This window comes from Pungitius pungitius, chromosome 14 (assembly GCF_949316345.1).
Source record: "Pungitius pungitius chromosome 14, fPunPun2.1, whole genome shotgun sequence".
Taxonomy (NCBI): Eukaryota; Metazoa; Chordata; class Actinopteri; order Perciformes; family Gasterosteidae; genus Pungitius; species Pungitius pungitius.
The window spans coordinates 4143932-4157091 of record NC_084913.1 but is presented as its reverse complement, the minus strand read 5'-3'; the positions used below and the strand labels follow the sequence as shown (position 1 = coordinate 4157091).

The window sequence follows — 13160 nt, the reverse complement described above, 5'->3', positions numbered from 1 at the left end:
GCAATGCATGTGCTGTTTACCCGCCAGCTCATTGGCTTAAATGCTCCCGTCGTTAAGCAGCTAAGCCAATAGCTTGTGCCGCTGTGCTATAGAGTCTATAGAGTAGTTATATCGCGTGACCACCCTTCATCATGTGTCACATGGTGACTTTGCTCATCCCTCATTGCTTTGCGGGGCGGGCCGCGTCGCAGCAGGAGAAAAGAAGCCCCCGCCCTTCTGTAGCAAGTCATGTGATCACCTGCCGCTGGTGTGTTTGCAGTTGTTGGATCGTGGTGCCCCGGTTACCTCATGCTATTAATATGATGTTGTGGTTGATGTGTCACATGGTTATGTGTGTGTGTGTGTGTGTGTGTGTATGTATATATTATTATGGAAATTACTGTTTTCACAGAGCCAGCTGCTTCAAATTGGCTCAATGTTCCCTCATTAGTAACAGCATCATTGTGATAGTTCTGAGGTGTGAAGCCTGCTTTAGGTGCCACGGATTCAGTCCGGTCGCATATTTTGCTTATTAAATACAGTAGGGTTGCATCTTTTGGGAAATGGAGTTGATCCATTGGTTAAAATGTTGAGAAAAAGTACTAAAAAGACCACCTCATCAAGCCATAACTTGGCAGCTTAACTAATTCCTTTCAGTCCGGAGGACAAGACCAGGAGAGGAAACACAAGAAAAGGCGCGGTGAGTTCTACTCCATCCAGACCTCGCTCATTGTTGCCGCTCTGAAGAAGATGCTGCCGATCGGCCTCAACATGTGCACCCCGGGAGACCAAGAGCTCATCTCTCTGGCCAAGACTCGCTACCTCCTGGTGAGAGAAACTTCATGCCCCGCACATTTGAAACGGGTCTGATGAGATCTTCCTTTCACAAAGAAAGGGCCTGTATTCAACCACAATTAAGCTGATTCTGTTTCCGCTCCTGCTGATGTTTGATAGCGAGACACAGACGAAGAGGTCAAAGACCATATTCGGCAGAATCTGCACCTCCGAGTAAAGGTGAGCAGACGCTCTCAACACCCTGATTGGAAGTGATCATTTAGTTGCAATGACCCGTTCTTTTTTTTGTATCCGGCTTTCAGTCAGAGGACCCGGCCGTGAGGTGGCAGCTAAACCTGTACAAGGACATAGCGATGATAAGCGAGGGGCCTCCAGACCCTGCGAGGGTGGTGGACCGCATCCAGAGGATCTCCGCTGCGGTCTTCAACCTGGAGCAGGTCGGACTTAATCATGTTGATTTGTGAGAGGTGCAAAATGACACTCGGGGCGCCTGTTTCATTAAACCCTTTTGCAGGGGGCGCAGGGTCAACAGTAGTGCGGCTAATGTCCTTTTAAAAAGGTGGCCAAAGAGGACGGACGATTTGCAATGTGACACCGACACTCCTTCTGCTTTGCTCATCAGGTGGAGCAGCCATTGAGATCCAAGAAATGCGTGTGGCAGAAGTTGCTGTCCAAGCAGAGGAAGCGAGCGGTTGTCGCCTGCTTCCGCATGGCTCCGCTTTACAACCTGCCCAGGTACGGGCCGCACGCATTACACCCACCGTCTCCACAGGGGGGCGCTTTTGACATGGATCCAACACGACGCACCACGTCAGTAGACGAGACGTATCTCTGTTCGTCTTCGAGCCCGTCTCCCACGCGCCAATATTTCTCCTTTTCTCGGGTTCTGACCTTGCATTAATTCCCAACCTCCCTCCTTCCGTTTGGAGGACAAACGTCTAGCCCGCAGCTGATATCGAGGAATACAAAAAAAAAAAGAAAAAAAAAAAGGGCACACTGGCAATTTCATGCCGTGCTGCCCTGTAACTCAATCATGGGAAGTCAGGCGGAGAGCTACAGTGGGGAGGAAAACAATTATGAGGCACAACCCCCCCGGGGGTGGCCATCTTCAATATGTGCTGCGACCATGCAGCCCGCCCCGCCCCACAGCATGACTCATTTATTCAGAGTCGTCGACAGTGAAATACGACCCAGCGTGGATAATGATCATAAGAGCGCATTAACCACGCGGGAAGTGTTGTTTTTTGGGGGGGGGTCGATAGATCTGGGACTTTTGAGGGCTGCATGTGAGGGCGACTCCACCGGAGTTTCTCTTTTGTGTCTCTGCCTCTCAGCCTTTGTTCCCTCGTCAATGTCACACTCTATTGTCCCTTACCCCCCCCCCCCCCCCCTCGGGCACAAAAGTAATAATTGCCTCCTGAAAGCCTAGCGTCTTGTTTGGCTGGAGATAAAGCACGAGAACAGCGAGTGTGACGTTCTGCTCTGCGTGCTGACGGTAACGAAGCTGCCACCTCGCACGCCGCTTTTGTTTAAACGGTCCGTTGCTTTCCTTCAGGCATTCAAATATGAACCTAGACCCAACCCATTAAATGTCCAACTATTACTAGTCTGCAGATGTAAGGGGACTTAATTCAGTCGAAATGCAGATCAATTCATTAATTAGGCGAAAATTGTGATTATTTCATCTGTTGATGAATGAACAAAGAACTGAGACCAGGTCAACAGTACAGCAACATGACAATGTAAACTAACCAGTATTAACCTCTCCGTCTCCCCTCTGCTTTTCTATTTAACCCAGACTAATAATCCCCTCTCACCTTTCCTCAGGCATCGCTCTATTAACCTCTTCCTCCTGGCCTATCAGAGAATATGGATAGAAACAGAGGAGTACTCTTTTGAGGAGAAGCTAGTGCAGGATCTCGCTGTAAGTACTTGTACTTGTGCCACCCCCCCCCCCCCCCCCCCCACCCCACCTTGATACTTATTTGTTCTGCGGGGGCGGCTGAGCGTCGCACCCACAGCACCACTTTCCCTTTTACCTGTGTCATCCTTCAAGTGCGCTAAATCCAGCACAAATCCCTGGATCCCGCTCAGTCACCCATACGTGTTTTTCAACCAGACCCCCCCATTTTCGACAAGCATGACATCACCGCTGATGTCAGGGCCAGCTGGCGTACTCTCGACCGCCTTGTCCCGCCCGTTGTCGGTAAGAGGGCATGCCGCCTCGGTGCTTCGACTTGCCAGAGGACATTTCTGAAAGTTGTGGTTTCTTTCTTTCAATTTGAGCCGTCAAGAAAAACATCGCAGTCATTGAATTTGTAGAGAAAGCAGAGGGAAAAACAGCGTTTGGCTGGTTTCTTTACAACTTTGCAAACGTGGCTGGAATGTTTCTACACGTTGTGGCCCATGATAACCTACAAAGGGATTGATTTAAATACTTAATAGGGCTAGGAAAGGGTTTAATAAAATGTGTTATCTGGAATAAAGAGACAATGACAAAAACACGCTGGTATGCAACATACCCCGCTGTGTCAATTTTAGATTGTCATTTCATTATTGAAAAATAATAAAAACCTTTTTCATTTCCACATCGCACGAAATGAAAGCCGCAGGGCACCACTTCAGGGGTGTAAGATCCTGCACACACATTAACAGCAAAATGCAGAGAAACAATGTTGATGATGTGTCTGCTACCATGAGCCATCTCTACTCGGATGTAAGATGGTAAGAAGTTTATGAAAGTGCAAACTGGGCTCATGGAAAGTCACGCTTAACTCCATTGTTTTCACCTTCTTAACGCTGCTGTGTTTGTGTCTGCGATCGTCTGCATGCTTCTGGTTTGTTGTCTGCATGCCGTCAGTCTTCTTACTTTTAGTAAAAACCTCATTGTCTAAAGGTAGGTGGTGTGTAGTTAAGTATCGGTGTCATGTTACTGCAACTACTGCCAACACAAAGTATTTGGAGCTCATACAGTTGACATTGAGACCATGTGCCTGTGCTCCAGCATTCACATACATGGCTTCTTCCAGAAAACGCAGCCCAAATTGGACGAAGAGGAAGAGGAAGAGGTCAGAAAGCAGCCAGACCCTCTTCACCAGCTCATTCTGCATTTCAGCCACAACGCTCTGACGGAGTGCAGGTAAACAGAGCAGCCATGCATCAAGGCAAGCTCATGTCAGGCGTGTTCACTGAGGTGACCCAATCGAAGGGCTAACGAGGGCTGTTTTATTTATATTCATCTATGCAATGAAACTCATTTCCCCCTGCTGGTCATTTGAAAGAATGCAACTTTAAGGCTCTTCATCAGCTTTTTCTTTTAAATCTGAAGGTTGCTGGTAAAATTGCAGATAAAAATTTGTTTCAAAATACGAAGCGATTAAATTATAATAGACTATTATTCGGTAATCAGCTCCACCTTAAACAGACAGAAGTACATTGTGCTTCATAGACAGCAGACTCCCTCTGCACATGTTTGCTGGTTCCATAGTTCACTAATATTCAATGTACCAATTGCTCAGTTCTCATGATTTCAGGAGGACATATCGACTGAAAGAGATTCCTTTGTTTTATAGTTTGACGAGATGCAACTACTTGTTACAAAAGTTTTAACCACAAGATCTTTATCCTCCTTTTTTTTGTTAGTTCTTTGGAAGAGGATCCCTTGTATATTGCATATGCAGATATGATGGCAAAGGTACTGCTTTCTCTTCAGTTACTTTCCCTGAATAATTGCTTTTTATCAAACTGCCACAGGTTTGAGACTCTACTTTTTTTTTTCCTTCAGAGTTGCGATGAGGGCGAAGAAGAAGAAGAGGAAGAAAAAGATAAAACATTTGAGGTACTATTGATCCTGTTTTTCGTCTTCCCTTTGGAATGGTTATGCCGAGTGGCGCTTACTTGCGTTGCGTCCCACAGGAAAAGGAAATGGAGAAGCAAAAGATGCTGTACCAGCAGGCCAGGCTGCATGACCGAGGAGCTGCAGAGATGGTGCTTCAGATGATCAGTGCCAGCAAAGGTGGGAAAAGGGACGCGCTCAGCCGCGTCTCTTCTCGTTAACTCCCTCCTCTGGTATGTACGATGTTGTTCATGTGAACGTGACGTGTGATCTGTGGGTCATCAGGTCGGCTCGGCGCCATGGTGACGTTTACCCTCAAACTGGGCATCTCCGTCCTCAACGGGGGGAACATACTTGTGCAGCAGGTACTCCTCCACCTCTAAATGGGACCCTTTGTGTTTCCCGCTGTAATGTTTGTTAGTGGGAGGAAGTAAACTTTTACCAGAGATGTTGCATTACCAATGAGTTTTAAGGAAAATGTATTTTCTTCTTCATGCAGAAAATGTTGGACTACCTGAAGGAAAAAAGAGATGTTGGCTTTTTCAAAAGTTTGTCTGGACTGATGATGTCCTGCAGGTAATGAATCAACAACCAGATAAAACACCCCGTTTTTCTCTTTGTCGTTGAGAATGGAGGCTCCGTCCTCTGGTTTCACTGAGCTCTTGTTTTGAACTGTTCATTATACATTTACTAACTTACCCCTTTAAAATGCATATTAATACAGATTTTAAAAAACGAAATGTGTCACAAGTGAGGTTTTGTACTTAATCTCTTCCAGCGTCTTGGACTTAAATGCCTTTGAAAGGCAAAATAAAGCAGAAGGTCTGGGGATGGTTACTGAAGAAGGATCAAGTAAGTGAGGACACCAAACGTGGGAAAGATGCTTCTATCGTGGCACGACGTGTGTCATTCTGACTCACGGAGTCAGTGACGAGCTCATCTCCATGTCACATGTGTCATGTTGTATGTCATCCTCATGCAAGTGAACCTGTGCTAGTGTACGTCCTGTCTGGGCCTCAAAAGCACTCACAGTCACAAGTAAACCCACGTAAAGAATTCACAGGTCCGCATACAGTTCTCGCGTCCATAACCCAGCTCATCTTCAGCTCATGAGCTCAGGCATAAGTGATGGTAACTGTTAAGTCTTTTCTGACCTCTAGTCCAAACAAGACTTTGTTTAATTGTAACGTCATGTCAATGTCTCCAATCAATGTGAGTATATCTATCTATATCTTTATCACAGTCTCCTGTTCCTACTTCTTCTGATTGAATATCTATGTCTTCTCCTTTGCTTATGTCTGCTTTTGTTTTGTTTGTTTGTTTTCCTCTGATCATGTTTTTTATCTCATCGGTCGCAGTCAACGTGAGTGAGCGGGGTAAATACACGGCTTAGATTCTACTCATTCTATGCAATGCTGACACCTTTGATTGCCCTCCGTTCCACCCCCTCCCCCTCCAAAACCGCCTCCGTCCCCATTCCTCCTCCCCCCCCTTGTCCTGAATGCAACACGGCCACCTTCTTTGTACCCTGTAGCGAAGGAACGCATGCATGCTTCTGTGTGACGTTGGGATAGATTGTTCAGTCAGGCGCCCAAAACTGATTCAAATCTCTCTGCTTCTTCTCTCGTAAGAAGTCAATGGTTGTGATCTGTGTGGGGCCTTTTCTTTCTTTTATTAATTCTAAATCATACTAACCGGCGTGTAATAAAGAAATAGACCTCCCGAAGCTTTGTTTGTAAGTAAACAACACAACTTTGCTGGTGTCTAACAACAAAGCCCTTGTTGTAAAGCCGTTAGATGGCAGCTTTTTAAGTGAGTAAAAGCTATGCAAGCCCTCCTGCCTGCACTGACAAAAACATGATGGGTCTCGAACCTTGTTATCGCTGAAAGAGGCACCTAATCTCATTCCTCGTCCTCAGGTTCCAAGGTTCTGCAGAACGACGAGTTCACAAAGGATCTCTTTAGGTTTCTGCAACTTCTGTGCGAGGGCCACAACAACGGTGGGTCGACTGTCACCAAGCAACAGGGTCCTAGGAGCCGGGTGCTGTGAATGTACTCAAACGCAATTGTCTCATCTCATTTTGTTTTAGACTTTCAGAACTTCCTGAGGACCCAGACAGGGAACACAACTACAGTCAACATCATCATCAGTACTGTGGACTACCTACTTAGACTTCAGGTAAAGGGTCACAGTGTACGAATTAATGTATTCATTAGTGTTCCTTACTTGTTAAATCCTTGCATGCGTCCTCTCTCCAGGAGTCCATAAGCGATTTCTACTGGTACTACTCCGGTAAGGACATCATAGACGAGGCAGGTCAGAGGAACTTCTCCAAAGCCCTGGCAGTGGCCAAGCAGGTCTTCAACTCCTTAACGGAGTACATCCAGGTACCGCGCTGCACCCCGTTGCACCACGCTGCCGGTGAGCGATCGTCTCTCCTCTCTGTCGGTACTCTCGTTGTTTGCTGTGCTCTCCAGGGTCCGTGCATCGGGAACCAGCAGAGTCTGGCTCACAGCAGGCTGTGGGACGCAGTGGTGGGCTTCTTGCATGTTTTTGCCAACATGCAGATGAAGTTATCCCAGGTTTGTGTCTCATTTCTCCCGTGCTTTGTTTTTTGTTTTGAGAGACTTCTACTTGAACATTTCCATATTTAATCCCATGTATTTGGCGGTTATTGGTGTTTTATAAGGTGATGTGTGTGTTTTAACGGTACGGTATGTTTATTAATCAATTGTCTCCCAAAGACGAAAGATGACATTTTACTTATAAAAGTTATGTTTTTGAAATCCTCATTTTTGCGTGATAAATAGTGTTAAATGCAGGAATTGAACTCACATCGAGGTAACGCCACCTGAGTTCCAATCTGGATCTTCCATCCAGCAACGCTGTGTGCGTCTTTGTCTGCCAGAGGCTCCTTTGCGACATCTGCAGCCACTAGAGGTCTCTCCAGACTCGCCGATAACCTCGGGCTACAGCATCACAATCACGCGTGTCATTCCGCTGAGGTGTGTGATGTATGGCTCCCGTCATCTACACTTCCCTCATGGCCAATAAGCCGGGGAGAAGGATGGAACCCAGTAGCTGTGTGAGGGAGAGGCACAGGTGGAGGGGTTTTGAATTTAGCGCATCAAAGTGCAACTCTGATTTATCGCACGCTGAATACCGGCTCCATTGAGACTCTAAATGAGTCAGAGTGGCCTAGCCATCTGCTCTTAGACGGTAGAATAATATTAACCTTGGTGCTGATGGATGGATGTTGCCTAGAAGGCCTCCTGGGCCCCAGCAGGGCCTCTGTGGGTCCGCACACCCTGAGGCAGTCTGGATCTTTCCGGGATATTGGACAGTGTGGCCCTCCTGTATTCTGTTTGGTGTACGGTCACAAGCCTTTTAACACTTTCCTTTGCCGCCTCCTCACAGGACTCCAGCCAGATTGAATTGTTGAAGGAGCTGCTGGACCTGCAGAAGGACATGATCGTCATGATGCTCTCCCTCCTCGAAGGTTTGCTTTTTGATGAGTCACCCTAAGAGACACATGACACCAGCGCCACTAGTTTGAAAGGATATTGTCTCCTATACAGCTTTGTTTGTGCGGAATGTAAATAAATGTTTACCAAAGCAGCTTAGCCTAATCGGCTTGGATTGTTGCGGCTTGTTACTGTGTGTACCCGCCGACTTTACTCACCTTCATTAAATCCACAGGTAATGTCGTCAACGGTACTATTGGCAAACAAATGGTGGACACCCTGGTGGAATCGTCCAGCAACGTGGAGATGATCCTCAAGTTCTTCGACATGTTCCTCAAGCTAAAGGACTTGACCACCTCGGACAGCTTCAAGGAGTACGACCCGGAAAGCAAAGGGGTCATCTCCAAGAAGGATTTCCAGAAGTCCATGGAGAACCAGAAACAGTACTCTCAGTCCGAGATCGAGTTTCTTCTCTCGTGCGCCGAGGCCGACGAGAACGACATGTTCAACTACGAGCAGTTTGTGGAGCGGTTCCACGAGCCCGCCAAGGACATCGGCTTCAACGTGGCCGTGCTGCTGACCAATCTCTCTGAGCACATGCCGCACGACGCGCGCCTCGCGACCTTCCTCGACCTGGCGGAGAGCGTCCTCAGCTACTTCGAGCCTTACCTGGGCCGCATCGAGATCATGGGCGGGGCCAAGCGCATCGAGAGGGTCTACTTCGAGATCAGCGAGTCCAGTCGCACGCAGTGGGAAAAGCCGCAGGTGAAGGAGTCCAAGCGGCAGTTCATCTTCGACGTCGTCAACGAGGGCGGCGAGAGCGAGAAGATGGAGCTGTTTGTCAACTTCTGCGAGGACACGATCTTCGAGATGCAGCTGGCGTCTCAGATCTCGGAGCCGGACCCGGTGGAGCGCCCGGAGGAAGACGAGGAGGACAAGCAGGGGGCCGCGGTGGAGAGCCAGGAGGACGAGGAGGGGGAGGACGAGGAGATCGGGATGTTTGAGTCTTCCTCTGCTTTCACGGTCGCCTGCATCTCGCTGAAGAAGAGCCTCTGCCACATCCGCCAGCTGCTCACCCTCAAGAGCATGAGGCGGCAGTACAGGAGGTTCAGGAAGATGAGCGTGAAGGAGATGGTGAGGGGCTTCTTCTCCTTCTTCTGGACGATCATCACGGGCCTCCTCCACTTTGTCTACAGCCTGGTTTGGGGTTTCTTCCACATCTTGTGGACCACCATGTTCGGGGGCGGCCTCGTCGAAGGGGCCAAGAACATGAAGGTCACGGACATTTTGGGCAACATGCCGGACCCCACCCAGTTCGGCATCCACGGAGACGCGCTGGAGATGGAGAAGATGGAGGCCAGCGAGGCGTCGGCGTTGGCGGAGATGGCTCAGATGGCGCAGGGGGAGGCGGGAGAGGCCGACCTGATGGCCGAGTTGCTGAACATACAGCCCAAGAAGGAGGGGAAGCACGGGGCGGAGCCGGGGCTGGGCGACGTGTCCGAGGTGGTGGTGGGGGACGCTCCGTCCATCGCTAGCGCCGTCAAGCAGAAGAAGGCGCAGGTCGGTACACGTGTTTATCTCCAGTTAAATGCGCCTGGTCCTAACTATTTACTCATTGAATGTTGCTGACGGACATTTTTAACTGTGTAATTGTTGCAGTTGGCTGCGAAGAACACGGCTGGAAACGGAGATCGCAAATCGGATTCGGAGAAAGGAGAGTGAGTGTTTGTTCAATGTTCTTCCTCTACGGATCAACATCAAACATCTTTTGTGGGATTATTGGATCTTAAAATATGTTCTAATGGCAGCAAATGTTTATTTTTATTTTTCAAATAAAAAACAAAACACTGAGTATGAAACATGTCAGATAGTCATCAGTGTCGAAGCAGCAAGCGTGTTTCTATCTGCCATTAACGGCTAAATTATCGTTGTAGTTCAGACGATGGCGAGAAGAAAGACCACGACAAGGCCAAAGACGAAGCCCCGCCTCCGCCCCCGGCTGAGAAAAAAGTCCCGAAGAAGAGGCTCGGCCAGAAGAAAGAACTCCCGGAGGTGTTCATGGCGAGCTTCTTTGCCGGCTTGGAGATCTACCAAACCAAGATGCTGGTCAGATATTCCTCTCCCTGCAAAATCAGAACCATCAGAATCCTATGCAGGAAGTAAAAATCCTCTTGTTGCATGGATACTATTTATTCAGAAATGATTATTCTCACAGAATTACCTGGCCAGAAACTTCTACAACCTCCGCTTCTTGGCGCTTTTTGTCGCCTTCGCTATCAACTTCATTCTGCTCTTCTACAAAGTAAGCTCAAAACGTGCACATAAGGATGGGGCTTGCACGTGCTTTGGTGAATAGCAAATTTCAAATGTGTCCTCGTCTCTCAGGTGACCGGCGACTACTCCGACGACGAAGACCCCTGGAACGGGCGAGGCCGGGCCGGGGGGGGCGGCGGGGAGGAGGAGGAGGAGGACGAGGGTGCACTCGAGTACTTCGTGCTGCAGGAGAGCACGGGCTACATGGCGCCGACGCTCCGCTGTCTGGCCATACTGCACACGGTCATATCTTTCCTGTGTGTGGTGGGATACTACTGCCTCAAGGTACACAGGCGCCCACTGACCAAGGCATTTCTGCACATATTTTGAATGATTTCCATAGAAATGTACTGATATTTCTATATCTTCATGCAAGCATTTAGCATGCTGTGATCCCCGATCAGCCGTCGGTGTTAGACGGACTGCACGTGCTGCATGTTGATATCCAACACTGCCTCGTGTGTGTCTTGCATGTTTACTTCCTTCGTTGCATTAATGACGCAGCTCGAAATCCCCCTTTCTGGTCAAGGTGCCCCTGGTGGTGTTCAAACGGGAGAAGGAGATAGCGAGGAAGCTGGAGTTTGCCGGCCTTTACATCACGGAGCAGCCGTCGGATGACGACATCAAAGGACAGTGGGACCGCCTCGTCATCAATACCCCGTGAGGCCGCGGCATTGACCTTTTTTTTTAATCTCTTATAAACAAAGAATAATTGCTGATTTTTATGTTTGTTTTTGCTGTTTTTTGTTATCAGTTCATTCCCCAACAACTACTGGGATAAATTCGTCAAACGCAAGGTGAGCTTGTTTGGCGCGTGATCTGTTCTGCAAACAACGGAGCAAACAAACCCATCCGGTGGTCCTCACTCGTGTTCTTTCGGGGGGGTGGGGTGGGGGTCCGTTTTGCTGCCATTTCGTAGGTGATCAAAAAGTATGGAGACCTGTACGGAGCTGAGAGGATAGCAGAGCTGCTGGGGATGGATAAGAGTGCCCTGGACTTCAACCCTACGGAGGAAACCGTCGTCAAAGAGGCCTCCCTGGTGTCATGGTGAGAGATCAGATGGACAAAGAGCAGTCAGGCTCCAATAGATGCTAGAATAAAAAGTTTTAAAAAACGTATTCTTTTTTTCTGCCAGGTTGAGCTCAATCGACACAAAGTACCACGTGTGGAAATTGGGGGTGGTGTTCACAGACAATGTGAGTTTAAATACGCAGCACGTGGGTAATTTCGACAGTGCGTGTTCGTCGTGGTGAACGTGTTCTTCCGTGTGTCTCCGCCAGTCCTTCCTGTATCTGGTATGGTACACCACCATGTCCATCCTCGGCCACTACAACAACTTCTTCTTCGCTGCTCACCTGCTGGACATCGCCATGGGGTTCAAGACCCTCCGCACCATCCTGTCGTCCGTCACACACAACGGCAAACAGGTGAGGAGGAGGAGGAGGAGGAGGAGGAGGAGGAGGAGGAGGAGGAGGAGGAGGAGGAGGAGGAGGAGGAGGAGGAGGAGGCGGCAGGTCTCCTTCCGAGCAGCAGGGGTCGCTGCAGAGTCATTTGTTCTCTCCTCCCCAGTTCATTCGCTGATGTTTCCACCACGAGACACATTCATCACGGTTTGGAGTAATATTAGTGTCAAACGTTAATTGACTGTTAAGTGGTGAATCTATTTCTCAATCCATGTCGCATTGACCTATGATCCGCTTGATTTTAATGATTAAGGAAGAAACAATTGCATTTTAACGGAATTGTGGAAGCAGCAGGGTTTAGTTCAACATGTTGTAATGTTTAAAACAAGGCTCACTTGATCAAGAAGGTGTCACATAGTAGGTAGTAGGTTGTTGTGTCACTTTGTGTGTTATTAGATGCAAATATTTAATTTTTCCTTAATGAAATAATAGACTCAACGGAGGGCATTATGAAGGTGAATTATGATGCGCTCGGTGTTGGTTGACATTTCCGAGTCCAAATGGCACCCTCTGACCGATGCTGAGTGACAGCTCGTGCAGGAGAGCCTGGTGTCAACCGCCGGGAGGCACGAAATCAAAATTGAATGTCACCTCGATCGGCAAAAGGTGAACAAAAAAAGAAAGAAAAAAAAAACTCCCGAATCGATCCCGTGTGCACGTCATTCGCACCGCGGGCCCGGTCCACCGAGCTTCTGCGTCACGTACGAACCTGCGTTTATACACGGATTTACGGCCAGTGAGCTGCCCGCCGCCGGCGATCCCGTGGCGCGAGTAGACAGGAAGCCGGCGGTGACGCTTCGGGCGGGTCTCTCCCCCCCGTCTGCGTCTTTCCCGCAGCTGGTGTTGACGGTGGGCCTGCTGGCCGTGGTGGTCTATCTCTACACCGTGGTGGCCTTCAACTTCTTCAGGAAGTTCTACAACAAGAGCGAGGACGAGGACGAGCCGGACATGAAGTGCGATGACATGATGACGGTGAGGATCGATCGCTTGTGTTTTTAAAATGCCGGCGCTCTTGGCTCGGTGGGCCGCCGCACTCACCCCCACCCCGTGTGTGTTTTTCGCAGTGTTATCTGTTCCACATGTACGTGGGGGTCAGGGCGGGAGGGGGCATCGGGGATGAGATCGAGGACCCGGCCGGCGACCCCTACGAGCTCTACCGCATCCTCTTTGACATCACCTTCTTCTTCTTTGTCATCGTCATCCTCCTGGCCATCATCCAGGGTAAGCCCCTCGCGGTGTCGTCAGGAAGTGAAGGGCGGGGGGAGGAGGGGGGGGGCGCATTGTGGTTTCCATAGTTACTGCGACGTGCT

At 49.0% G+C, this 13160-nt stretch overlaps 1 protein-coding gene across 3 annotated transcripts in view; it reads left to right on the top strand.

Annotated features, from left to right (window-relative positions):
- The window catches only part of LOC119227227 (ryanodine receptor 3-like), a 71082-nt gene that overhangs the window by 55664 nt on the left and 2258 nt on the right, over positions 1-13160 (top strand). Inside the window, exons 73-103 of one of the 3 annotated variants that reach the window (XM_062557203.1) lie at positions 637-807; positions 934-993; positions 1077-1211; positions 1397-1509; positions 2602-2698; positions 2894-2980; positions 3804-3913; positions 4417-4468; positions 4559-4612; positions 4690-4789; positions 4895-4974; positions 5109-5185; positions 5388-5461; positions 5968-5985; positions 6529-6609; positions 6700-6788; positions 6869-6997; positions 7088-7192; positions 8028-8109; positions 8310-9634; positions 9734-9792; positions 10009-10180; positions 10290-10376; positions 10460-10672; positions 10917-11047; positions 11142-11184; positions 11307-11434; positions 11523-11583; positions 11668-11814; positions 12688-12822; positions 12915-13071. In XM_062557203.1, the coding sequence (XP_062413187.1) occupies positions 637-807; positions 934-993; positions 1077-1211; positions 1397-1509; positions 2602-2698; positions 2894-2980; positions 3804-3913; positions 4417-4468; positions 4559-4612; positions 4690-4789; positions 4895-4974; positions 5109-5185; positions 5388-5461; positions 5968-5985; positions 6529-6609; positions 6700-6788; positions 6869-6997; positions 7088-7192; positions 8028-8109; positions 8310-9634; positions 9734-9792; positions 10009-10180; positions 10290-10376; positions 10460-10672; positions 10917-11047; positions 11142-11184; positions 11307-11434; positions 11523-11583; positions 11668-11814; positions 12688-12822; positions 12915-13071 (4372 nt within the window). The remainder of the gene's footprint in view (positions 1-636; positions 808-933; positions 994-1076; positions 1212-1396; positions 1510-2601; positions 2699-2893; positions 2981-3803; positions 3914-4416; positions 4469-4558; positions 4613-4689; positions 4790-4894; positions 4975-5108; positions 5186-5387; positions 5462-5967; positions 5986-6528; positions 6610-6699; positions 6789-6868; positions 6998-7087; positions 7193-8027; positions 8110-8309; positions 9635-9733; positions 9793-10008; positions 10181-10289; positions 10377-10459; positions 10673-10916; positions 11048-11141; positions 11185-11306; positions 11435-11522; positions 11584-11667; positions 11815-12687; positions 12823-12914; positions 13072-13160) is intronic. The other 2 variants (XM_062557204.1, XM_062557205.1) reach the window with 2 other exon arrangements.